Genomic DNA, 26,041 nt, shown 5'->3' with positions numbered 1-26,041 from the left:
TCACTCCCCCCCTCACCACCATCTCCACCTCCACCTCCACCTCCACCTCTCCATCTCCATCTCCATCTCCACCTCCACCTCCATCTCCACCTCCACCTCCACCTCCACCTCCATCTCCACCTCCACCTCCACCTCCACCTCTCCATCTCCACCTCCACCTCTCCATCTCCACCTCCACCTCTCCATCTCCACCTCCACCTCCACTCCACCTCCACCTCCCACCTCCACCTCCACCTCCACCTCCATCTCCACCTCCACCTCCACCTCCACCTCTCCATCTCCACCTCCACCTCTCCATCTCCACCTCCACTTCTCCTTTTGCAAAGTCCATGTAGACCCAGCCCCAGACCTTGACCTTCCTCAGCTGCATGTCCACTCTCCGGTCCTCTTGGGAGCTTTTCCTGTGCCCTCTGCACCCAGCCTCCCTTTTTGTGAGGACCCTTGGCTGTGGCCTCCTGTGTCTTAGGGGGCTGCAGGATTCCAGTTCCCAGGTCTCTCAGCTGTCGTCCATGACCACGGGTGTGAGCAGGGACCCACCATCCTGTCCATCCCGCGATTCACCGTGTGTCGGGAAGACTTGAATGTCTCTCTGCTACGGCTTCTCGTCAATCATGCCATTCTCCACTTTGTCTTGTCCCCTCCCTTCCTCTCAGCCCTGGGTGGTCGGTCCTCCTGCCACCTGGTCTCCTGATAGTGTTCCCAGAGGTCCTCTCCTGTCCTTGGGGATGCTGTCCCGGTCAGGCCAGGGCTGGACGTCACGACCCTTAGTGCTGCGCAAGGTCCCTGGAGCCCAGCCCCCGCTGTGGGTCTCAGATGTCAAGGAGGAGCTGGTGACCCTTCCCCAACCCTGACCCCCGAGGCTCACTCCGACCCGCTCTGGAAGAGGGGACTGCCCTGGGGGCCCAGTGGACATGCAGCCATTCAGTGGAAGGGACCTGGCTGCGAGGAGCCCTGGGTGAGCGCCATGCAGTGAGAGGACCCTCCATGGACCCCCGGCTGGGCAGCCTCCCCAGGACCCTCTGGGTGGACCCTGGGGGTGATGGAGATCAGTGGTCAGCGTCAGTGGTCAGCGTCAGCCAGGAGGTACTCATCACGAAGACCAGGTGACCAGGACCCGGGGAGACCACGGCAGGGAGCTCTTGGGGTGGTGGCATCTCTACGTGGTGGTCAGGGTCAGCCAGGAGCAGGCACCATGGACACTAAGGAGTCCCCTGGGTCCAGGCTGGGCGGCCCTGGCAGCCCTCGGGCTGGACTCTTGGGAGTGACCTTCTGGGAGCCCCGAGGTGGGCACCATGGGACCCAGGGAGGCCACTGTGGTCCAGCCGGGCAGCCCCAGGGACTCTCTGTTGGGACCCTGCGAAGTCCAGCTGCAGAATTGGGAGGGGACCTGTCCTCTGGGTCCCCGAGACCAGCACATGAGGCCAGTGGGCTGTGCCCTGGGCGCGGGTCTCCCTACGGCTCTGGTCCTGTCCCCCAGCCCCAGGGCACGGAGCCCGCCTGTCCCTGGGTCCTGAGAGGCAGGTGACGTCCCCCGGGTCCCTCTCCTCCTATTGCAACAGTCCTAACAAAGATTGTCCCCAATCCTTCAGCTCAGTGTGGCCTGGGCTTCTTGGACAGGTGACAACATGTCCCTGCAGTCTGATGGGGGAGCTGTCACATGGCGCCTGGCCCTGCCCCTGAGCACAAGGTGCCTGTGGGTGTCCCTGGGTGACAGTGACAACCAGGGATCGTGCCTGCCCCATCCTGAAATGAGGAAGCCCAGAGGCGGGGACGGGAGGGACCCAGCGAGAAACGGGAAGCCCTGGGCCCAGGACGTGAGTCGGCGGGTGACGTCGGGTGCTCACAGGCTGCAGAGGGAGGTGGCACTTCAAGATGGCGGCCTGAGGCTGGAGCCCGGGACCCACAAGTAAGGACGGAGGCCGGGAGGCAGGGAGGCTGGGAGGAGGTCGGGAGGTCAGGGTGGCGGGGCGGGCCGGTCCCTTGGCTCCATGGACTTGCCAGTTGCCAAGTCCCCTCTGTGCAGTTTGTGGCTTTGGTGGCTCTGGCTGTGGGTCAGCGTGGAGCTGAGGGTGGGCCATGGGGACGGCAGGTGAAGGGACGGGGACACCGGGAGTGACCGGCGCCTGGGCTCTGCACTCTGAGGTCTGCCTCAGATGGGGAGATGGAGCCGGTGGCGCTGGGAGGTGTCATCTGGGGACACTGAGGTGTCTGTCCAGTCAGTTGCCCAAGGCCAGCCTCAGGTGGTCACCTGCAGACCCCGGGAGCTCAGGTCCAAGGACCCGTGCTGGGTCTTCTCATCTGCTGTGATCCAGGGACCTCATCTGCTCTTGACCCAGGGCCAGAAGGAGGGACAGTGGAGGGACAGCTGTTGGCACCTCTTCTGTGACTATGACAACGTGCCCGAGACTGGCTGCTTCGCAGGGCAGAGAGGTCCAGCTGGGTCCGGGCTGGCCGGCTCCTCCTGGCACGGGCTTCCTTCTCTGTCCCGTTGTGCTGGACGGGACAGTTGGTGGGCAGCAGGAGCCCCAGTGGCCAGAGGTGCAGGCAGAAATGTCCCAATTAAAGGACATGGTCCTGTGTCATGAGAAGCTCTTGCAGCTGCAGCTGAGACGGTTTTGTGGGACCCGATGCCGTCCCCGGAGACTGAGGTCCCCGGGATGTCGCCGAGGGTCCTGCCGCCCGTCCACTCAGGGTCACCTGCCTCCTACATTCCAGGACAGGGACCAAAGGGGACACACCGTGCCCAGGCCACAGCCAGAGTGGCCGCCGGAGGCCGAACATCCTCCGATTTCAATCCTTCAAGGTCCCACCCAGAAAATCCCCAGAGACAGGGGGAAAGCGGTTTCCGGGTCTCCAGGGGCCGGGAGGGGACCAGGGCGTTAAAGAACAATCGGGGCCAAACGGGACTCGCGAGATAAGGCCACGCAGCCACCCAGGAGGACGGCCCCACACAGAGAGGGTCCAGGGCTCCCAGGCCCCCGGCTGATGGCCGCCGCTGGGTCTCCAAGGTCAAGTTCCAGCCGGTTCCTGGTCTCTCTCCGTCTGGACTCCGCGGCGTCAAAGAGGAAGGGGAAGCTCCGTGAAAGGGAAGCAGAACGGGGAACTCTGCGGCGGTGACAAAGTTCCGCCATGTGTCAACGGCTTCTGAGAAGGCGCCCGGCTCCCGGCACCTGCTTAGGCTCCAACCCTGGGGCGATGGCCTCCGCTGCCGCCCAGCTCGGGGGGTGCTGGCCGGTCCCCTGTGTCCAGAGATGGGTTAAGAGAAAAAGCAGCAGGAGGTCTGCCGATGTGTCACCCCAGGTGTCCCTGGGACACCCTGGAGGGAAAGCAGCCCGTGTCCAGAGGGACAGAGCCCGGCCATGGACCACTGGCTTCCCTGGGAAGGAGGAGGCCCCGTTAGGAGGCCGGGACGGGGATCTTGGCTGAGCAAGGCTGAGCTCTGCCTGGGGACCTCAGTCAGTCCTTGTCCTGGACGGTGTCCCCAGCTGGGGTGGACACGGCCACCTCCAGAGACGGGTGAATCTGCCCAGGTCCAGGGAGAAGGGGCCTCGGAGTGTGGAGCAGGCTGCTGAGCCTCTCCCCTGGGGGAGGACGGGGGGACGGGAAGAGAGGGAGGGCATCCCGGGGAGCGCTGGGGGGACAGGTGACCTGCGGGTGGCGAGGGGTGGCGGGATGGACGGGCTGGGCGCTGGGCAGGTCCCTGGTGAGTGTCCAGGGGGTGAGGACGGATGGGCCTGGACGCTGAGGGTCAGCTGGGCTGCAGGGAGGGTCTGCTGAGGGAGGGGACCCGGGTGGTGGCTCCTGGGGAGCTGGGAGGTCCCCCCGGTGCATGCAGATGACCAGGTGGACAGCCAAGGGGTGTCCTCCAGGGCAGAAGCCCCCAGAGGAGCGCCCCAGCTCCAGGGTCCAGGTGGTCAGCGGAAGGTGGGGCCTACGGGTGACCGAGGGCTTTGACGACGGATGAGGATCCATGTCCCCAGGGTGAATGTCGAGAAGGACAATCCTGAGCCCAGATGACCAGCCCCAGGTGTTTGGGAGGGAGAAGCCGCCGGTGAGCCGGGACAGGAGCTGGACGCAGGGGTCAGCAGGGGGGAGGGGCAGCCAAGCAGGGTGACGTGGAGGGAGGAGGGAGGGACAGAGCTCCCGGCCCCCGAGTCCAATGGCGTCCAGCAGCTGCACCCTGACCCAGGCCAGCCTCTGGCTGCCCGGTCCACCTTGCAGTCTGCCCACGAGCCGCCCTGCCACCGGCTGCTCTCCCTCTGCCGTGAGCGTGTGTGCGGCTGACAGTCCCATCCCTGGGGTCACCCCCTGGTTCCCCTTTTCTCTTTCAGTTACTCTTTTCTATATGATGAAACAACAACAACAAAAAAATGACAGGGTCACAGGCGACGGCCGGGCTGTGGGTGCAGGGCTGGGCGCAGAGGGGTCAGGCTGGACAGCGGCTCCTGCTGACCCCGGGGGCCCCTCTGCATGGAGGGGCAGGGCCTGGGGTCGGGCCACCCTGGGGGCTGACGCTTTCCCGTGGTTTGTGCCCCGGGTGCTGGGCCACCGAGCCTCGTCCCCAGCCCTTTTTATGTCTTTATTTATTTGAATTTTGAGACAGGGTCTTGCTGAGGTGCTGAGGCTGGCCTCCCATTTGCAAGCCTCCTGCCTCAGCCTCCTGAGTCCCCGGGATCACAGGTGCGCGTCACCATGCCCAGTCGGCACCCGTAGTTTTTATTTAACATTTTATTTGAAAACTGAGTAATTTTATATGTTTTCTCTCTGAAAAATGAGCCAAGTCTTCTCTATTTTGTGAAATAAAATTATATTTTTTTTGGTACCAGGGATGGACTTCCTGGACACTGGACCCCCTGAGCCCCGTCCCCAGCCCTAGTTTGCATTTTATTTAGGGACAGAGTCTCCCTGAGCTGCTTAGGGCCTCCCTTTGGCTGAGGCTGGCTTTGAACCCGCGATCCTCCTGCCTCGGCCTCCCCAGCCCAGAATACAGATATTATTGATCGATGACGTCCCCCGTTTGGATCCCCGTAGGATTTCTTTCACTTTGTCTTGTGTGAAGGGGAAAATCCTTTAAAACCTGAAAAATCTAAAGAAAAAGAGAATTTAAAAAAAAAAATCAAGATTCTGGCCCTCATTTCTGGTTCATCTCCAAAGTCCACTGTGAAGGGCGGGAAAAGCCATGAGAATCCCCCGCAGGAGAGTCGGAGCCGGTGTCCATGGGGCTCCCAGGTCTGCCTGGACGTGGAACCTCAGGCCAGACCAGGGCAGCGGAGGGATACCAAGGACGGTCAGTTGGGGGCAGGAGCCCCACCCATTGAGTGCGGCCTGACCTTTGTTGTTTCTGCTTCCTGGAAAGAGGATGCTGAGGAAAGGAGAAGCCACCCACCCGGGAGGGACACAGAGTAATGTCCCCAGAGACCTCCACGTCCCGACCCCACGTGGGCAGGGGATGATGCTCCCACAAACCGTCTGCGATCAGCCATGACCTGAGTTTTCGCTCTTTCTGTTACTGTGACAAACAACCCGAGGAAAATCAACTTAGCACTAAAAAAAAAAAAAATCAAAGTGCAGCACGTTTCTTCACCCTGCGGCTATGTCTCCCCAGTGCCCTGCGCTCCCTCGGGCGGCCCCGAGAGCCTGCTGGTGGCCATCTGCGTCCTGGTCCTCTCCGCATTGCCTGGACAATCTTCCCTCGTGACCCAGGAGCTGATGGGTGAGTGCGGGGACGTGACTGTCCTTTTCCTTGGCTCCCGCTTAGGCGTCTGGGGACGCAGCCACAACCGGGTGTCGGTTGCTTCATCTGTCCCCTATCTGCCTTGGTGACCTGGTGACCCGTAGCTGCAGTCCAGTCCCGCGGGTGCTGCAGGGTTTGGAAAGATGGACGGGGAGGACGTCCCCACCTCTGGCCAGTAGGTGGGGCTGGTGGCCTTCGGATCCCCCGCCTGGACCCGGCTGCAAAAGGAGAAGTCAGCGACCCGCTGGGTGGACACCTACCTCTTGGTCTCACGTCCTCTGAGGTCACTTTATCATGAGGCCGGGTCCCCACTTCCGCACCTGAGTGGCTTTTGCAGAACCCGAGGGTGAGGGGGGTCTGTCCAGCTGCGCCTGGGCCACCGAGTCCTGCCTGTCCACCCTCGAGACTTAGGAGATGTCCCAGAGCCCGAGGGAGCAAAGGAGGCACAGATTGGGCGAACTGAGTCAGGGGTGGGGTGGCCAGTGGCCAGCAGTGTCAGGACCCCCACCTGCAGCGACCAGCCCAGGATCCAGCTGGCGCCGGTCAGACCTGGGGGGACCCCTGTGGCCGGGTGGTGCCTGTCCGTGACTGTGACAGAGGACCTGAGCCCGGGTCACTCATGGGGAACAGAAGGTGGACGGAGCCGTGGGCTCCGGAGGCCGAGAGATACAGCGTCCAGGGCGAGGGGACGCCTGAGGACACGGCAGGGTCCAGGCCTGGGGGACCAGCGGTGGTCCCCTGGCAGACGCAGAGTGTGTGGGCGGGGGCCGGGGGACGTGGGGCAAGGTCACTCACTGGTGGGCATCCCCTGCAGATGCGCCATCGCCGTCGCCCAGCCCCGGCCTCGCCCTGGAGTTTGACCCGAGGACGATGACGCTCCGTTGGAGCTGCCAGGAAAACGCCACCCGCGCCACGTGCCGCATGAGTCACAGGGAAATGGGGGACATTAAAGTCAATGTGAGGAGGCACCAGGGGCTCGGGTGGGTGGTGGGCAGGGGGCCCCCTGCAGGTGGGAGGTGGTCAGGGGCTCAGGTGGGAGGTGGTCAGCGGGCCCCCTGCAGGTGGGAGGTGGTCAGGGGCGCCCCCTGCAGGTGGGAGGTGGTCAGCGGCACCCCCTGCAGGTGGGAGGTGGTCAGGGGGCCCCCTGCAGGTGGGAGGTGGTCAGGGGCGCCCCCTGCAGGTGGGAGGTGGTCAGGGGCGCCCCCTGCAGGTGGGTGGTGGTCAGGGGCGCCCCCTGCAGGTGGGAGGTGGTCAGGGGCGCCCCCTGCAGGTGGGAGGTGGTCAGGGGCGCCCCCTGCAGGTGGGAGGTGGTCAGGGGCGCCCCCTGCAGGTGGGAGGTGGTCAGGGGGCCCCCTGCAGGTGGGAGGTGGTCAGGGGGCCCCCTGCAGGTGGGAGGTGGTCAGGGGCGCCCCCTGCAGGTGGGTGGTGGTCAGGGGCGCCCCCTGCAGGTGGGAGGTGGTCAGGGGCGCCCCCTGCAGGTGGGAGGTGGTCAGGGGCGCCCCCTGCAGGTGGGAGGTGGTCAGGGGCGCCCCCTGCAGGTGGGAGGTGGTCAGGGGCGTCCCCTGCAGGTGGGAGGTGGTCAGGGGCGCCCCCTGCAGGTGGGAGGTGGTCAGGGGCGCCCCCTGCAGGTGGGAGGTGGTCAGGGGGCCCCCTGCAGGTGGGAGGTGGTCAGGGGGCCCCCTGCAGGTGGGAGGTGGTCAGGGGGCCCCCTGCAGGTGGGAGGTGGTCAGGGGCGTCCCCTGCAGGTGGGAGGTGGTCAGGGGGCCCCCTGCAGGTGGGAGGTGGTCAGGGACGCCCCCTGCAGGTGGGAGGTGGTCAGGGGCGCCCCCTGCAGGTGGGAGGTGGTCAGGGGCGCCCCCTGCAGGTGGGAGGTGGTCAGCGGCACCCCCTGCAGGTGGGAGGTGGTCAGGGGGCCCCCTGCAGGTGGGAGGTGGTCAGGGGCGCCCCCTGCAGGTGGGAGGTGGTCAGGGGCGTCCCCTGCAGGTGGGAGGTGGTCAGGGGCACCCCCTGCAGGTGGGAGGTGGTCAGGGGCGCCCCCTGCAGGGGGGAGGTGGTCAGGGACGCCCCCTGCAGGTGGGAGGTGGTCAGCGGGCCCCCTGCAGGTGGGTGGTGGTCAGGGGCGCCCCCTGCAGGTGGGAGGTGGTTAGGGGGCCCCCTGCAGGTGGGAGGTGGTCAGCGGCGCCCCCTGCAGGTGGGAGGTGGTCAGCGGCGCCCCCTGCAGGTGGGTGGTGGTCAGGGGAGCCCCCTGCAGGTGGGAGGTGGTCAGGGACGCCCCCTGCAGGTGGGAGGTGGTCAGGGACGCCCCCTGCAGGTGGGAGGTGGTCAGGGGCGCCCCCTGCAGGTGGGAGGTGGTCAGGGGCGCCCCCTGCAGGTGGGTGGTGGTCAGGGGCGTCCCCTGCAGGTGGGTGGTGGTTAGGGGCGCCCCCTGCAGGTGGGTGGTGGTTAGAGGCGCCCCTGCAGGTGGGTGGTGGTCAGCAGCGTCCCCTGCAGCCCAGAACCCTGGCTTCTTGGTGGACTTAATCCTGAGCAAGGAACCAGGAGTCAGCTTTTCAGGGAAGACCAAGCAGCCCTCCTGTCCGGGTTCCCCAGGAGGATGCAGACGGGCGGCCTGGGTACAAGGAGGGACAGGCCCCAGGGACGCCCCATGACAGGGGACTTGGGTTGCTGTCTCTGATTAGGCTGAGGCCGAGTCCTGCCAGTGCACCTTTACCAGGGTCGCCCTGCACGGAGGCGCCACGCTGAAGGTCAGCACCACCGTGGACGGGGCCTCGGTGCAGGAGGAGCTGCCCTTCACCAACCCAGGTGGGCAGACCGGTGGGGACCCCCCTGTCCCTCCATGCCACCACCCTGGATAGAAAATGAAGCCAAGCCCCTCTTCCCAGGTGCAGAGGGCACCGCCGTCCGGAACTTCTCCTGCGCCATCTACAACGCAGCCTTCATGAACTGCACCTGGGCGCTGGGCCCTGCGGCCCCCAGCGACGTCCAGTATTTTCTGTACATGCGACAGTTGAAGTAAGCACCGATGTCATCTGCGGGATCGATGTCATCTGCGGGATCGTGGCGGGACGCTAGGAGGGCAGGAAAAAAATATTCCCAATTTATTTTCTTTCTTTTTTTTCCTTGATTGCTCTTGTCACCCTTTAAGACCTAACAGTGAAAGTGATGAAACCGAATGTCCCCATTACATACAAGACTCGGGGACCCACAGGGGCTGCCACCTGCGAGACATCTCCAAGTTGAAGTACAGAACTTTCTTCCTGGTGAACGGGACCAGCCGGGGGCCGGAGATCCAGTTTTTTGATTTGATTCTGTCGACAAGGGAGATGGGTGAGGGCAGAGCCTGCGGTTGGTTTTGCCGTGGGGTGGGTTAGAAATCTAGAGAAAAATCGAGGCGAAGTTGTCACCAGATTGAGGTCCCTTTCTCTGCCAGAAGGGGGGACCTCCACGGAGCCCTTGGGGCTCTTGAGTTGACGTCCCCAGAAAGGAACTGAGGCTACTTGGATGCAGGATAGGGAGGGAGAGATTGTTCTCATGTTCATCCTTGAGGGTCATCCAAGCCTGACTTTTCCCCCCCCCAGATTTTGTGTAGGTGAATTAGAGTGGCACCTATAGGTGCGATTAATTGCTACGTATTCATACACACACATGACACAATGACAAAATTTGGCCAATGTCCCTCCCCGGCACTTGCTCGACCCTCTCCTCCCCCCACTATGGACGTCCCTTTGATTTTTTTTAATTTTTTTTTTTAAAGAGAGAGAGAGAGAGAGAGAGAGAGAATTTTATTTATTTTTTAGTTTTTTCGGCGGACACAACATCTTTGTATGTGGTGCTGAGGATCGAACCCGGGCCGCACGCATGCCAGGCGAGCGCGCTACCGCTTGAGCCACATCCCCAGCCCTCCCTTTGATTTTTAAGGAGATTCCTTCTTTCGAACCTAATTGGGAAATGTCCGTCACCTTCACATGCTTCCTGTTCATATCTGAAAAATAGGCTCAGATGCCACCAAAGGCCACCATATGCCTCCTTCTCTAACCATGGGGGAGACTGGGCACCTTCCCACAGATTGCAAGTGGTCATCTGTCTACCTTAAACCTCACCCCGACCCTCACTCCAATCCTAACCCTAACTTTACGCCTGAACCCCAACCCTGACCCTGACCCTGACCCCCACAGCCACCTTAGTGGCCCCTGGGGATGAGCTCGGTGCCCCCGGGGGCCCTCAGGACCATCCCCTGGAGCTCCAGGTGTTGACCATCGGTGGTGGGCAGGTGGCGCTCGGCCTCCCCCCTCCCTGGAGGGAGGTGACAGGGGTGCAGTTCACTCAGGTACCGAGGTGCCCGACTGTCCCCACAGAGCAGATCAGTCCCCCGGACAACATCAGCGTCCAGTGCAACACGTCTCACTGCGTTCTCCAGTGGAACCAGCCCAGGACCAAGACCTACCTGACCTACCTGGACTTCCAGTATCAGCTGGGCATCCGGACACAGGTCAGCGCCCACGGGGACATGACGTGGGCAGGGACCGTGACCCTAGGAACTGCAGGAGGTCCAGCAGGGGCTATGGACAGGGGCATCGTGCGTGGACCACCAGCCGAGGGGGGGCGCCGGGTAGCCAGCTGTGGGGACAGTGACAACCTTGGGAATGGGGAAGACTTGGAGAGGCAGAGCAAGATCAGAATGACCAAGACCTGTGGTCCCCCCGAGTCCACCCAGATACGAGGTGGACAGTCAGCCCTCTGGGAAAGCCCTTGAAAGTGTCCAACCGTCCACCTTTCTCTGTCCTAGAACACCGAAAGAGCCGGCGGTGACAATTCAGTGGTGAGTTTGACGTCCGCTGTCGTCGGCCAACTGGACCCTTTCTGAGAGCCAGCGTCACCAGACGTGGCCAGGATGGGTGGGATTCTGTGCCCAGATGTGTCCACAGAGCCCTCGAGTCCCCCGAGGGGACAGCACTCCCTGTAGCTCCCTCCAAAACACCTGGAGAGGTAGATCCCTCAAGTCCTTCTGTTCGGTATTTTCCAATCCTCAGCACCACTGTGACCCCGGAGTCCTCTTCGGTGGTACAAACGTCCACCGCTGTCTCTGGGCTAGCTCCTTTGAGTCACTTCCCTGTCCATATTTAGAGGGAGGGAGTCCATCTAGTGGTCATTATTTGGGGGGGGGGACCAATAATGGGTTTCACGTGCCCAAGGGGGACCCACAGATTCAGAGCGCTTTACTTCTCAATACGCTCCTCTCGTGGGGGCGCCGTGGTCCGGAATCAGGAGCGGAGTCCCCCCTCATCCTGCAGTGTCCACGGCTGATGGACAGAGTGCACTTGGAACCCTGGTTCTTTCCACGAGGCCGACGGCCCCAGCTCTAACTCTGTGCCCTCTCCAAAGATCAACGTCTCTGGGGAAGTGCACAACCTGTACCACCTGCCCAGCCCGGAGCCCAGAGGCCCTCACAGCCTGAGGATCAGAGCGGCGGACTCCCGCGGGGGACCCTGGGGTCACTGGAGCCGCCCCGTGGAGTTCGGTAAGCCCGAGGGCAGGGCGCATGGCCAGGGCGCACGGTCAGGGCGCGCTGCGTGCACGGGAGACCCCCGGGTGACCTCTACCTGCTCCTACAAGGTCCCTGGACCTGGCACAGACTCAGGGTGTCCAGTCACAGCAGAGGCTGGGCTCCCTCCGCGACCCAAGAGGGGACTCCTTAAGCCCCTCCTGCAGCCCAAGCCCTGCACCCGCCAGGATGCATCCGCGGGTCCCCCTCGGGCAGGTCACTCAGTCACCGCTGCGGGTCCCCAGGTAGGGGGAAGGGTCTTGGGACTGGAGGAGCGAATGGGTGGCATGCGCGAGGCCGTGGGTTCCCTGTCCAGGGCTGCGACATAAAACAGAAAAACAATCAGCTGGACGCAGTGGCCCACGCCTGGCATCCCAGTGGCTCGGGAGGCTGAGGCAGGAGGATCGCGAGTCAGAGGCCAGCCTCCGTAACTGAGTGAGGCCCTGAGCAACCTGGGAAGACCCTGTCCCTAAACAAAACAGACAGACAGGGCGGGGACCGGGCTCAGGGGATTAGGGTCCCGGGGCTCCATTGCTGGTTAGAAAAAAAGAGTCTGACCACCCGCCTCCAGATATTGTCAAATATTAAAACGTGTCACAGGGCCGTACCGCACTCGCCCCCCTGGGTCCCAGCCTCAGCATAATGACAATAATCACTACTACTACCAATAATCAATAGTCATAATAATAATCATTTAACATGAATTATAATCAATAATCAATAATTATCATATGAATAACCCACAATAATAATGTCATTATATTATAGGAATTATAATGAACGATAATGATTAATGATTATTATAATATAGGAATCATCCACAATGATTAATAATTATTACTATTATATGAATCATAATCAACAATAATTAATAAGTATCATTATATTATACGTATGTTAATCAGCAACGATGATTAATGATAAACATTATACTACACGAATAATCAACAGTAATCAATAATAATTATTATGTTGTATGAAAATAATCAACAATGATTAATAATACTTATTATGTTATATGAATAATACTCAATAAGAATGATTATTATGTTATATGAGTAATCAACAATAATTAATAATAATTATTATATCAATGATACTCAACAATAATAATCAATAACTATTCTATTGTGTGAATAATAATCCATAATAATTAATAATTATCATTATACTATAGAAATGACAATTAACAAGAATGATTAATAATAATCATAATTATATGAATGATAATCAACAATAATAATTAATAACAACTATTATTATATGAATAATAATCAACAATAATAATTATTAGTATACGAATAGTAATCAACAACAATAATTATTATTAATATATGAATGTAATCAACTATAATAATTAATGAAAATGATGATTATTATATGAATAATGATCAACAATAATAATAATCATATTATATGAATAACCAACAATATTAATAATAATCATTATGTTACATGAATAATAATCAACAATAATAATAAAACTATTCTATTATATGAATAATAATAATCAATAATCATTATACTACATGAATAATAATCAACAATAATGAATAATAATTACTATATGAATAATTAATGACAATGATTAATAATAATCACTATATGAATAATCAACAATAATAATTAATAATTGTCATATATGAATAATAATCAACAGTACTAATTGGTAGTAATTATATCATATGAATAATGATCCACAGTACTAATTAGTAATTATCATATATGAATAATAATCAGTACTAATTAATGGTCATTATATCTTATGAATAATAATCAGCAATAATCAATAATTACCATTATATCATATGAATAATAATCATCAGTACTAATTAATAATTATCATATCATATGAATAATAATCAACAGCACTAATTAGTAGTAATTATATCATATATGAATAATGATCCACAGTACTAATTAGTAATCATCATATCATATGAATAATAATCATCAGTACTAATTAATAATGATTATATCATATGAATAATAATCAATGGTGCTAATTAATAATCATTACATCATATGAATAATAATCATCAGTACTAATTAATAATGATTATATCATATGAATAATAATCAATGGTGCTAATTAATAATCATTACATCATATGAATAATAATCATCAGTACTAATTAATAATGATTATATCATATGAATAATAATCAACGGTACTAATTAATAATGATTGTATCATCTGAATAATAATCAACAGTACTAATTAAGAATCATTACATCATATGAATAATAATCATCAGTACTAATTAATAATGATTGTATCATCTGAATAATAATCAACGGTACTAATTAAGAATCGTTACATCATATGAATAATAATCAACAGTACTAATTAATAATCATTACATCATATGAATAATAATCATCAGTACTAATTAATAATACTTATATCATGAATAATAATCAATGGTGCTAATTAATAATCATTACATCATATGAATAATAATCATCAGTGCTAATTAATAGTGATTATATCATATGAATAATAATCAGCGGTGCTAATTAATAATCATTATATCATATGAATAATATTCAACGGTACTAATTAATAATAATTATATCATGAATAATAATCAACAGTGCTAATTAATAATCATTGTATCATGTGAATAATAATCATCAGTTCTAATTAATAATCATTACATCATATGAATAATAATCAATGGTACTAATTAATAATCATTATATCATGTGAATAATAATCATCAGTTCTAATTAATAATCATTACATCATATGAATAATAATCAACGGTACTAATCAGTGATTATCATATCACGGGAATAATGGTCAGCAGCTCTGGTCTGGTCACCGTCCCCCACGTGGACATACACTCACGAGGACACGTTGGGACTCACCTTGTGCAGACGGGTCCACTTACCCACCTGCTTGGTCCCGGTCACCCCGCTGGACGGTCCCCCTGGTGGCCGGGCTCGGGGAGGAAGGTCGGGCTCCGCAGACCCCCGGCCACCTGGAGCCAGGTGGGGACCTCTGTCCTGGGTCCCCTCCCGCCCTGGGTGGCCAGCCAGGCCCGAGGGCTCCTCTGGGCACTGTCGTGACGGACAGGCGGGCCGTGTCCCTGCAGGCTCCGGGGGACAGGAGGGCGGCCTCGTGCACGTCTACCTGCTGGTGGTCCTGGGGACCCTCGTCTGCGCCCTGGTCCTCGGCTTCCTGCTCAACAGGTAACCGCTGAGGGGCAGGGGACCCGGGAGGGCAGGGACGGCTCAGAGCTGGCCTGTCCTCGGAGGGGACAGAGCCGGGTGCCAGGGAGTCTCCTAACTGGACGTGGGGGACGGGAGGAGGACAGGGCGCTGGAAACCACGTGACCGGAGAATGGGCACAGACGGGCGCTGCAGAGGGGCTCGGGGTCTGGGCAGGGGACCCCGCGGAGCGGCTGGGGCCTGGGCAGGGGACCTCGCAGACGCTGATTGGCAGCTTGGGCTCTGCCTCCTTTGGCCTCAAAACTCCAACTGGGGGCCTCCCGCACCCCAGACCTCCAGAGCTCAGGCCCCTCCCCGCAGTCGGGTCCACCCGGGGTGGACATGGTCAGCTGGGGGAGCATCACAGGTGAGGTTTCAGGACCCACCAGGGTCTCAGGCGCTTCCCAGACGCCCCTGAAGGAAGCAGAAAGGAACAGAACCAGGAGCGGTGGGATGCAGGCACGGTGCGCTCCAGGCGCCCGGGCTGGTGGCCGGTCACTCCAGTCTCTGTCTCCGTCTGCACGTGGCTTCTCCTCGGGTCTGTGTGACACTGTGTACCTCTGTGACCCCGTGGTCCTGGTTTCCTCCACTCTGTCCCCCTGTGGTTCCTCTGGAGAGGTGGACCGAGGAGCCAGCAACAGGTGTCCTGCTGGCCCGTGGGGAAAGCCACGTGTCACCTGTCCCCCTTCCTCTCTGTCTCCCCAGGTCCCACGGGCTGCGCAGACTCTTCCCCCCGATCCCTCAGGTCAAAGACAAAGTGACCCCAAACGATCAAGTGGACCACCAGGTGCCTGTGAGGGGCAGAGGGTCCCCCGGGGAGGGAACGCAGGGGGACAGGTAGCCCGGGACGCTCTGTCCCCTCCCAGGGGGCCACGGGGATGGCACGGAGGTGGATTCTGTGTCTACGCAGTGGGTCGGGGAAATGGCAGCAGGAGAGGGACAGAGACACAGAGGGACAGGGAGGGGGACACTCTGCAGCCCACCTCTGATCCAAGCCGCTTCTGGCCCCGGGGCCTTTGCACGTGCCGTTGGGTTCACTGGATTCCCCCATTCGTCTGCTCGTCCCTCGGTGACCCTCAAGTGTCCACCACGAGGTCCTACTGAAGCATCCCAGAGCCTCATCAGAGGACAAACTGTCCCTCCCCTGGGGCTCGTGGACATGGGACGCTGACCATCCCCTTCTTTACCTCAGATGGACTGGGCAGCCATGACCAAAGTGGCCAGCAAAGACGATCTGGAAGACGTCCTGACGGTGCAAGAAGTGAACTGAGCCGCAGGTGGGCACGGAGGGACGCGTCCACCCCCCGAGATGTCCGCAAGTTCTCCCTCCCGTCCTCCGTCGCCCGCGTTCTGACCCTCGCTCGAGAAATTTTCTATTTTTTTACTTTTTTTTTTTTGGAAGAAAAAGATATTTTTCTGATATTTTGCAAAAATGTCCAACGAGTCCATCATTCGGTCCCCTCGGGGGTGACCACAGGGGGCGCTACCGGCTTCCTCCGGGAGCACCTGACCCCTCCTTCAAGTCCCCAGGAGAGGGACCTCGCTGCGGGTGGCCCTGGGGCTGGGGGCTCACCTCTACAAGGTGGACCGGGCGGCCAGAGGCTGGCCTGGTCAGGGTGCAGCTGCTGGACGCCCTTGGACTCGGGGGCCGGGAGCTCTGTCCCTCCCTCCTCCCTCCACGTCACCCTGCTCCCTGCCCCTCCCCCTGCTGACCCCTGCGTCCAGCTCCTGTCCCGGCTCACCGGCGGCTTCTCCCTCCCAAACACCTGGGGCTGGTCATCTGGGCTCAGGATTGTCCTTCTCGACATTCACCCTGGGGACATGGATCCTCATCCGTCGTCAAAGCCCTCGGTCACCCGTAGGCCCCACCTTCCGCTGACCACCTGGACCCTGGAGCTGGGGCGCTCCTCTGGGGGCTTCTGCCCTGGAGGACACCCCTTGGCTGTCCACCTGGTCATCTGCATGCACCGGGGGGACCTCCCAGCTCCCCAGGAGCCACCACCCGGGTCCCCTCCCTCAGCAGACCCTCCCTGCAGCCCAGCTGACCCTCAGCGTCCAGGCCCATCCGTCCTCACCCCCTGGACACTCACCGGGGACCTGCCCAGCGCCCAGCCCGTCCATCCCGCCACCCCTTGCCACCCGCAGGTCACCTGTCCCCCTAGTGACCTGTCCACGGGACAAAGGGGGACACACCTAAATGGATGCACCCAAGACCCGTTGGTGCCCATGAGTGACCCGGGCTCCCTAGGACCTGAGCTCCCGGGGTCTGCAGGTGACCATCTGAGGCTGGCCTTGGGCCACTGACTGGACAGACACCTCAGTGTCCCCAGATGACACCTCCCAGCGCCACCGGGTCCATCTCCCCATCTGAGGCAAACCTCAGAGTGCAGAGCCCAGGCGCCGGTGGCACTCCTCCAGGTCACTCCCGGCCGTCCCCGTCCCTTCACCTGCCGTCCCCATCGCCCACCCTCAGCTCCACGCTGACCCACAGCCAGAGCCACCAAAGCCACAAACTGCACAGAGGGGACCGGCCCGCCCCGCCACCCTGACCTCCCGGCCTCCCTGCCTCCCCACTGGCCTCATGTGCTGGTCTCCGGCCTCCCTGCCTCCCCACTGGCCTCATGTGCTGGTCTCGGGGACCCAGAGGACAGGTCCCCTCCCAGTTCTGCAGCTGGACTTCGCAGGGTCCCAACAGAGAGTCCCTGGGGCTGCCCGGCTGGACCACAGTGGCCTCCCTGGGTCCCATGGTGCCCACCTCGGGGCTCCCAAAAGGTGCCCTCCCAAGAGTCCAGCCCGAGGGCTGCCAGGGCCGCCCAGCCTGGACCCAGGGGACTCCTTAGTGTCCATGGTGCCTGCTCCTGGCTGACCCTGACCACCACGTAGAGATGCCACCACCCCAAGAGCTCCCCGCCGTGGTCTCCCCGGGTCCTGGTCACCTGGTCTTCGTGATGAGTACCTCCTGGCTGACGCTGACCACTGACGCTGACCACTGATGTCCATCACCCCCAGGGTCCACCCAGAGGGTCCTGGGGAGGCTGCCCAGCCGGGGGTCCGTGGAGGGTCCTCTCACTGCATGGCGCTGGCCCAGGGCTCCTCGCAGCCAGGTCCCTTCCACTGAATGGCTGCATGTCCACTGGGCCCCCAGGGCGGTCCCTCAGCTGCCCGTCCCTCTCTCCTCCCGTGGCCCCGTCCTCAGATCCCCTGGTCTCACTCATTCAGGGACCTGTCCGTCTCCAGGAACGAAGGTCCCCTGACCCCTCACCCCTGCCCTGGGCCCAGAGTCCACAGGACGCCGTGTCCAGGGGCCTGAGGTGCTCCCGCTCCACCTGCAGCCCGAGGGCCACTGCCTTAGGTCCCTGCGGGGCCCTGGGGACACAGGACAGTGGCTTCTTGTCCTCAGTTGAACATGGACCCAGGGACGATGTCAGAAGGGACTTGGCCCCTCCTGGTCACCTCCCAGGTCCCCCTTCAAGGGACAGGCGAGGGCTGGGCGGGGCTTTCCCATCAGCTGATGACCACCTCGGTCCTCAGTGTCCCTCACTTCCTGTTCTCAGGGACAGAGGTGGCTTCAGGGGCAGGACGTGGTCAGGAGTGGACGCCCCGTGGTGGAAAGGACAAGCCGACCCCAGGCTCTCAGTGTCCCCCGAGTCTCCTGGGCACAGGGAGGCCCACGGCACGGAGCGTGGCCACCGAGGGCCAGCGTCACAGGAGGCCCCGTGTCCCCTGACCCAGGGACCGTGACACAGAGCAGCCCCCTGAGGTCACTCAGCTGAGAGTCGGTCTCATGGCCAGGCCCTGGAGCTGCACGGAGGTCTCTTCCCTGAGCGCCATGGTGGAGGGACATCTAGAATGGACAGTCCATCTTGGTCAGGTCCCTGCTCCCTGGCCGCACCCAGGTTCTCCTTGGGGACAAAGACCTGGGAGCCAGATGGACAAGCAGGTGACAAACTGGGTGTGACGCTGCCCTGGCCCAGGGCCGATCCAGGGCGCTGTCCCCTGAGGTCCTCCAGGGTGCGCAGTGGTCAGCTGGGCAGTCCTGGTGCCCTGTGGTCAGTTACCCTTGGATTTTGTCCTTCTGGGGTCGAGGACGGAACTTTCTAGCAACCTGGGGCCCCCTGGGCTCGCTGGCTGCCCCCAGCCGGGAGGAGGGGGCCTGGTGTCCAGTTCCCCGCAGGACCCACTGCCCAGTGCTCAAGTGTCCACTGAGAATCAGAGAATGAGGAGCCAAGAAAGAGGACAGCAGCCGAGGACGCTGGGCTGGGGACTGTCCTCAGCCGTGGGGGCGTGGGCAGCCGAGGTCCTGAGCTGGGTCCCGAGAGGGTGAGTGGCCCTGGTGACGTGGGGACATGGTGACGTCTGACCAGGCGCCTGCCGCCTGCCCCTCAGGGCTGTGCCCCCTGAGATCCCTGAAATGCCAACACAGGGGACACCTCACCCTGCTTCCTTCCTCCTGGGGACAGTCACCCGTGTGTCCTCCTGCATGTGACCGGTCAAGACGGCCGGACGCGTGTCCCTCGCTCTCAAGGAAGTCCTGACGGGGGAGGGGACGAAGGGCCCCGAGTAGCGTCACCCTGTATGAAAGAGGGACAGCAGCCGGGGCCTGCAGAGGCCGCTGCCAGGCCCTGGTCACTTGGCCTGGCCCCCAGGATGCTTGGTCCCCCGCTCCCTCTGTCCCCTGCCCTGGGGTCCCCCGAGCTGAGCTCGACTCTGCATTTCTGCTCCTCCTGGAGGCTGATGTCCCCGGCCGGGGACCTGCCGGTCAGTCAGTCCCTCTCTGCTGCCCTCCTGTCCAGCAGCCCCATGCCTTTCCTGGGCGCTGGCCCTTTAAGATTGCAATCAACCCCAGAGTGGCTGCCAGGTCCCGCGGAGCGCAGCTTCCAGAACCCAGGGCTGGCTGTGGGCTGGGGCGGGGGCTCCCGGTCCCTTCCTTCCTGTCTGCAACAGCTGGGGCCCCTCTGGGCCCCGCAGGGACGCGGAACTTCCCCCTCCCCCAGATATCAGGAATCCCCGCCCCTCCCCCCTGAGAACGAGGTCCTCCGCTGACGCCGGGTTCAGGGCGGGTTTGCACCAGCCGCCAGCGCTGGGGGAGGGTCACTCTCAGGCTCCTGGTGGCCCTGTCCCCTCTGGAATCCCAGGAATCCCTTTCTTCTGCCCATCCCCTGACCCTGCGGTCCCCACCCCCCAGCCTGGCCCCGGGCTGCCCAGCGTCCGCAGGACCCTCCCCCTGCAGGGCGGCCTTCCTTGGTTGGGGGAGGGGGAGGGCAGCCGATTCCTGATGGAGGGGCGCCCACCTGCCTCTGCAAGGGATTCTGGGAAGAAACGGGGAGGCCGCTGTGGCCCGCTGCAGATTTCGGGGTTCGGGCTCTGGGGCTGGGGGCCTCTCCCAGGCCCTGCCCCTGGGGCCCCGGAAGGAAGTTCTGGAAGCATCAGGGATTTTGACCCAAAGGCTGCATTTTGCAGAAAACCTGGGATCTGCCCCATTTAATCTCGTCCCTCTCCTGCCCCCTGCTGGCCGAGGCCGGTGTCTGCAGGAGGCCGTCCAGGAAGCCGAGGTCATTTCTTCTCTTGCAAATTTACTAGTGTCCTCGGGACTGCGGTGCCCAAGGCCTGCGGACCAGGGGCCTCAGAGCCACAGGGATCTGTCCTCTGCCAGCCCTGGAGGGCGGAGGCTGGACCCGGGTCCCCGGCTGAGCTCCCGGCACAGCCTCCAGGGAGGCCCCTCCTGCCTCTCCAGCTCCTGGGCTCCAGGTGGCCCTGGGCGGGTGGCCCCTCACTGCAGTCTCTGCCTCCGTCTCCACGGGGCTCCTCCTGTGGTCTGTGTCCCCTCCTCTGTCTCTGGGGAGCACACGGCCATGGCATGCGGGCCCCCTGACCCAGGAGGAGCCCACCTCAGGGCCCTTCACTAACGACCTCTACAGAGACCCTGTGCCCACACCAGGTCCCACTCACAGGTGCTGGGGTCCAGCTGTGGACAGGGCCATCCTCTCCGTGGGCCCCTGAAGCCCCCCAGGTCGGTTTTCTGGGACCTGCTGCGCGTCCGGCCGTTTTGGACGCTAGGGGTCAGCAGCGGGCTCCGCAAGCGCAGCTCAGCCTCGGGGCGCGGAGGCTGGTGATTGACGGGGTGGGGGTGGGGCGCTAGGGGAACCTCGCAGAAGCACTGGGCTGTGTCACAGTTGGGCCACCTCCTCCGGGCGGGCTCCCCCACCTCGTGCACGCGACAAGCTGCTGATCCAGGATTTGGAGACCCGGGAAGCCTCCACCTCGCGGTGTGCAAAAATCTCCCTGTGGGAACCGACGGGGCGCTCAGCTTCCTGTGCACCTCCCGGAGCCCGGGGGGCACCCAGCCTGTTCCTGTCACACGGTCACAATCAAACCCAGGAGAGAAAGTGTGTTTACACTGCGGTTTCCGGTCTCCCAACTGCACCCAGAGTACAGCAAACTCGGCCTCCAAGGGGGGGAGCCCAAAAAGGCTGCCAGAGCGCCACCCTATGCCACTCCACCGAGCCCCACCTGCCGGTCCCTGCAGGGGGCTCTGAAACATGTGGACAAAAACAAGTGGCTTTTTGTCATTTTTCTTTTCTTTTTCTGCTAGTTGCAAAAACAACGAGTTCAGTGACCACTTTAAAAAAAAAAAATTATTTTAATTCAAGCAAAAGTCCTCCCTGCCTCCTTCTCTGAGGCTGTAGGGGAAACTCCCTTGGGCCCCAAGGGGTGTTGGTTTCCTATTCCTGGAAAAATCTAGAAATCTCGCCCAGAGCCCGGGGGCCCCACCGACCAACCATTGCAGAAGTTTCCGGAAAGTCACTGCAGCCTCTGAGAGGCCCAGCTCCGGGTTGGGGACCTCCCTGGAGAAATAGAGGCTTTGGCAAAAGCCCACAGCTGAGGCCGGGGGTGGATCCTCCTGCCTCCCTTCCCCGTTCTGCTCCTTCCTGGTCTTTCTTTTGGGCTTCCCCAGGGCCCTGGGGCCACCACCTCTGGACACCTACAGGTGGCCATTGGCATGAGTCACTTGGGGGCTTCCCAACCCCCTGCCCTTTTGCAAAACGCTGCTTGGGATCAGAGAGGGACACTCTGGAGGCTCAGGATGCACAGCAGGAAAAGCATCTGGGACCTTCCCGTGCCCCACGCCAGTACTGAGAGGATGCATGGATTTCTGGGGACCCAGTCACCCCGAGTCCCCTCCAGTCACCCCCCAACCATGCCCCCGGGTCCTGGGGAGCACCAGACCCCCAGGCTGGAACCTGAAAGGACAGGGGGTCAGCTCTGGGTCCCCCGGGATCAGGGAAGCCCGGCTCTGGCTGATAAAGGGCAGCAGGGGCCAAGGTGACCCAGAGTGGCCATGGCCGTGGGGACTGGAGAGTGTGATGTCACCCTCCTGTCCGTCAAAGTCAGGAGGGGACCTGGGCGGGGCTCTCTGGAGACTTCCCTGGGACCCCAATAAAACTGGAGGGCAGGAGGGGCGCGCTGTCCCTGTCCCCTCTGAGAGGACCCCTCTGTCCCTTGAGAGTGTCCCCTTCCTCTTTCCACCTCTTCAATAGGTTCCATGGGCCAGCCGAGCCCACCATTCTGTCCTTCTTCATGGCTGAGTCATACTCCGTTGTGTGTGCACAACGCATTTCCGCTTGTGGGTTGATGGACACACTGAATGGACACCCCAGTAGTCGGGTCACCTGGCTGTCGCTGACCTGGGTGCACCATCTTTGGAAAGTCTGCCCCCAGCCCAGGTATCCGTCAGACGGATGGATGACGCAAACCGGGTATCTACACAGCATGGAGTACTACTCAGCCAGGAAGAAGGATCCCATGGTGGCTTTTGCAGGACCTTGGATGAACTTGGGGACCCTCTCGCTGAGGGAACCCCGGCAACTTTCCCAAAGTCGTCACATCCGACCTCTTGCCTCCCGCTGGCCACTGGCCAGCAGAGGGAAGTGGCCAGGAGGGGGAGTGGGCCTGGCAGAGACCCCTGGCCGCCCTGCAGAGGGCTGTTCTGGAAGCTCCACAGACGTGGGGACTCCCTTCTGTGCCATTTAAATGTCGTTGGGGACATTTCCAGATGGTCCCCTCCCGTCCACTCGTACACTTTGGACCCTCCCCTAAAGCACAAGCCCCTTCATGTTTCAGGGGAAGAAAAAGAGACCTTCAAAAACTTGACAGTGACTCGGGTGAATCCCGCGTCCTATGAACCTGACGGGGGACTCTGTCCTTTCCTGGGGTTGAGTCTGGGGGTGCTCAGCACGGACCCCCACCCGCTGCCCCTTTTGTCTTTGAGACGGGGCCTCGCTGAGTGGCCTCCCTACATCGCTGAGGCTGGCCTCACTTGCCAGCCTCCGGCCTCAGCCTCCTGAGCCCTGCACCCTGCACACCTGGCCACAGTCACCTACCCTGAGGGGCAGGAGGAGGAAGAGGAGCCACGGGGCAGGACAGATCCACCCGTCCCCCTGCTCGGAGCCTGGGCACAGGGCAGAGACAGGGGACACAGGTGGCCTGGGACTCCGACAGGGTAGAGATGTCCCCAGGGGACTTGAGCAGGTCCCCAGGAAGCAGGGGACATCATGTCACATCTGCTCAGGTGCCGACCCGGACAAGAGAGGAGCAGGGGTCATGCAATGTCCCCGAGCAGGAGCTGGCCATGGACCGGATACCAAACCACAGGCTGCCAGGGACATGGCGTCCTGCTGAGGTGGCAGATTTACAGCCAGACACCCCTGAGTCACAGATAAGGAGAAGGATGACGGTGACACACGTGGGGTTTGAATTTAGGCCCCCGTAGGGTGGAGAGGGACACAGATCTGCACCAAGGGGCTTCTAGAACCTTCTGTCTGTCCCTGCCCCATGGTCACCTGTCACCAGCCACCCTCCAGGTGTGTGTGGACCTTCTAGAACATTCTGTCTGTCCCTCCCCCATGGTCACCTGTCACCAGCCACCCTCCAGGTGTGTGTGGACCTTCTAGAACATTCTGTCTGTCCCTCCCCCATGGCCACCTGTCACTAGCCACCCTCCAGGTGGGTGTGGACCTTCTAGAACATTCTGTCTGTCCCTCCCCCATGGCCACCTGTCACTAGCCACCCTCCAGGTGGGTGTGGACCTTCTAGAACATTCTGTCTGTCCCTCCTCCATGGCCACCTGTCACCAGCCACCCTCCAGGTGTGTGTGGACCTTCTAGAACATTCTGTCTGTCCCTCCCCATGGTCACCTGTCACCAGCCACCCTCCAGGTGTGTGTGGACCTTCTAGAACATTCTGTCTGTCCCTCCCCATGGCCACCTGTCACCATCCCACCCTCCAGGTGTGTGTGGACCTTCTAGAACATTCTGTCTGTCCCTCCCCATGGTCACCTGTCACCAGCCACCCTCCAGGTGGGTGTGGACCTTCTAGAACATTCTGTCTGTCCCTCCCCCATGGCCACCTGTCACCAGCCACCCTCCAGGTGTGTGTGAACCTTCTAGAACATTCTGTCTGTCCCTCCCCCATGGCCACCTGTCACCAGCCACCCTCCAGGTGTGTGTGGACCTTCTAGAACATTCTGTCTGTCCCTCCCCCATGGCCACCTGTCACCAGCCACCCTCCAGGTGTGTGTGGACCTTCTAGAACATTCTGTCTGTCCCTCCCCATGGCCACCTGTCACCAGCCACCCTCCAGGTGGGTGTGGACCTTCTAGAACATTCTGTCTGTCCCTCCCCCATGGCCACCTGTCACCAGCCACCCTCCAGGTGTGTGTGAACCTTCTAGAACATTCTGTCTGTCCCTCCCCATGGTCACCTGTCACCAGCCACCCTCCAGGTGGGTGTGGACCTTCTAGAACATTCTGTCTGTCCCTCCCCCATGGCCACCTGTCACCAGCCACCCTCCAGGTGTGTGTGAACCTTCTAGAACATTCTGTCTGTCCCTCCCCATGGCCACCTGTCACCAGCCACCCTCCAGGTGTGTGTGTGTGGACCTTCTAGAACATTCTGTCTGTCCCTCCCCATGGTCACCTGTCACCAGCCACCCTCCAGGTGTGTGTGGACCTTCTAGAACATTCTGTCTGTCCCTCCCCATGGCCACCTGTCACCAGCCACCCTCCAGGTGTGTGTGGACCTTCTAGAACATTCTGTCTGTCCCTCCCCATGGCCACCTGTCACCAGCCACCCTCCAGGTGGGTGTGGACCTTCTAGAACATTCTGTCTGTCCCTCCCCCATGGTCACCTGTCACCAGCCACCCTCCAGGTGGGTGTGGACCTTCTAGAACATTCTGTCTGTCCCTCCCCATGGCCACCTGTCACCAGCCACCCTCCAGGTGTGTGTGGACCTTCTAGAACATTCTGTCTGTCCCTCCCCATGGCCACCTGTCACCAGCCACCCTCCAGGTGGGTGTGGACCTTCTAGAACATTCTGTCTGTCCCTCCCCATGGCCACCTGTCACCAGCCACCCTCCAGGTGTGTGTGGACCTTCTAGAACATTCTGTCTGTCCCTCCCCATGGCCACCTGTCACCAGCCACCCTCCAGGTGGGTGTGGACCTTCTAGAACATTCTGTCTGTCCCTCCCCATGGCCACCTGTCACCAGCCACCCTCCAGGTGTGTGTGTGTGGACCTTCTAGAACATTCTGTCTGTCCCTCCCCATGGTCACCTGTCACCAGCCACCCTCCAGGTGTGTGTGGACCTTCTAGAACATTCTGTCTGTCCCTCCCCATGGCCACCTGTCACTAGCCACCCTCCAGGTGTGTGTGGACCTTCTAGAACATTCTGTCTGTCCCTCCCCATGGCCACCTGTCACCAGCCACCCTCCAGGTGTGTGTGGACCTTCTAGAACATTCTGTCTGTCCCTCCCCATGGCCACCTGTCACCAGCCACCCTCCAGGTGGGTGTGGACCTTCTAGAACATTCTGTCTGTCCCTCCTCCATGGTCACCTGTCACCAGCCACCCTCCAGGTGGGTGTGGACCTTCTAGAACATTCTGTCTGTCCCTCCCCATGGCCACCTGTCACCAGCCACCCTCCAGGTGTGTGTGGACCTTCTAGAACATTCTGTCTGTCCCTCCCCATGGCCACCTGTCACCAGCCACCCTCCAGGTGGGTGTGGACCTTCTAGAACATTCTGTCTGTCCCTCCCCATGGCCACCTGTCACCAGCCACCCTCCAGGTGTGTGTGGACCTTCTAGAACATTCTGTCTGTCCCTCCCCATGGCCACCTGTCACCAGCCACCCTCCAGGTGGGTGTGGACCTTCTAGAACATTCTGTCTGTCCCTCCCCATGGCCACCTGTCACCAGCCACCCTCCAGGTGTGTGTGGACCTTCTAGAACATTCTGTCTGTCCCTCCCCATGGCCACCTGTCACCAGCCACCCTCCAGGTGGGTGTGGACCTTCTAGAACATTCTGTCTGTCCCTCCCCATGGTCACCTGTCACCAGCCACCCTCCAGGTGTGTGTGTGTGGACCTTCTAGAACATTCTGTCTGTCCATCCCCATGGCCACCTGTCACCAGCCACCCTCTAGGTGGGTGTGGACCTTCTAAAACATTCTGTCTGTCCCTCCCCATGGCCACCTGTCACCAGCCACCCTCCAGGTGT

The 26,041-nt window shown here is 59.6% G+C and overlaps 1 protein-coding gene and 1 long non-coding RNA gene across 3 annotated transcripts; one reads left to right on the top strand and one right to left on the bottom strand.

Moving 5' to 3' along the window:
- The first annotated feature begins 1,831 nt into the window (after positions 1–1,831).
- Positions 1,832–15,818, top strand: CSF2RA (colony stimulating factor 2 receptor subunit alpha). The gene is made up of 12 exons (XM_081276795.1): positions 1,832–1,906; positions 5,606–5,713; positions 6,549–6,691; positions 8,413–8,536; positions 8,617–8,746; positions 8,880–9,061; positions 10,090–10,223; positions 10,521–10,553; positions 11,117–11,252; positions 14,378–14,474; positions 15,198–15,279; positions 15,685–15,818. Coding segments are annotated over exons 1-12 (1,248 nt in total). The 5' UTR covers positions 1,832–1,905; the 3' UTR covers positions 15,763–15,818.
- LOC308638879 lies at positions 14,481–15,817 on the bottom strand. 2 transcript variants are annotated; one of them, XR_014019956.1, is made up of 3 exons: positions 15,680–15,817; positions 15,476–15,589; positions 14,481–15,138 (listed from the first exon to the last, which is right to left on the bottom strand). It is a non-coding gene; the product is annotated as an uncharacterized lncRNA (long non-coding RNA). The 2 variants fall into 2 exon arrangements; XR_014019957.1 differs by having other exon boundaries at positions 15,476–15,592; positions 15,680–15,815.
- Positions 15,819–26,041: the final 10,223 nt, after the last annotated feature.

This window comes from Spermophilus citellus, assembly GCF_964194105.1.
Source record: "Spermophilus citellus genome assembly, chromosome: X".
In the NCBI taxonomy this organism is placed as follows: Eukaryota; Metazoa; Chordata; class Mammalia; order Rodentia; family Sciuridae; genus Spermophilus; species Spermophilus citellus.
Note: the sequence above shows the minus strand (reverse complement) of the source record. Positions and strands in the feature narration are given on the sequence as shown.

Excerpts from the sequence above, each read along its gene's own strand:
- CSF2RA (XM_081276795.1), top strand. Across the intron at positions 5,714-6,548 it reads CGTGACCCAGGAGCTGATGG|ATGCGCCATCGCCGTCGCCC; the intron begins GTGAGTGCGGGG and ends CATCCCCTGCAG. Across the intron at positions 9,062-10,089 it reads TCTGTCGACAAGGGAGATGG|AGCAGATCAGTCCCCCGGAC; the intron begins GTGAGGGCAGAG and ends CTGTCCCCACAG.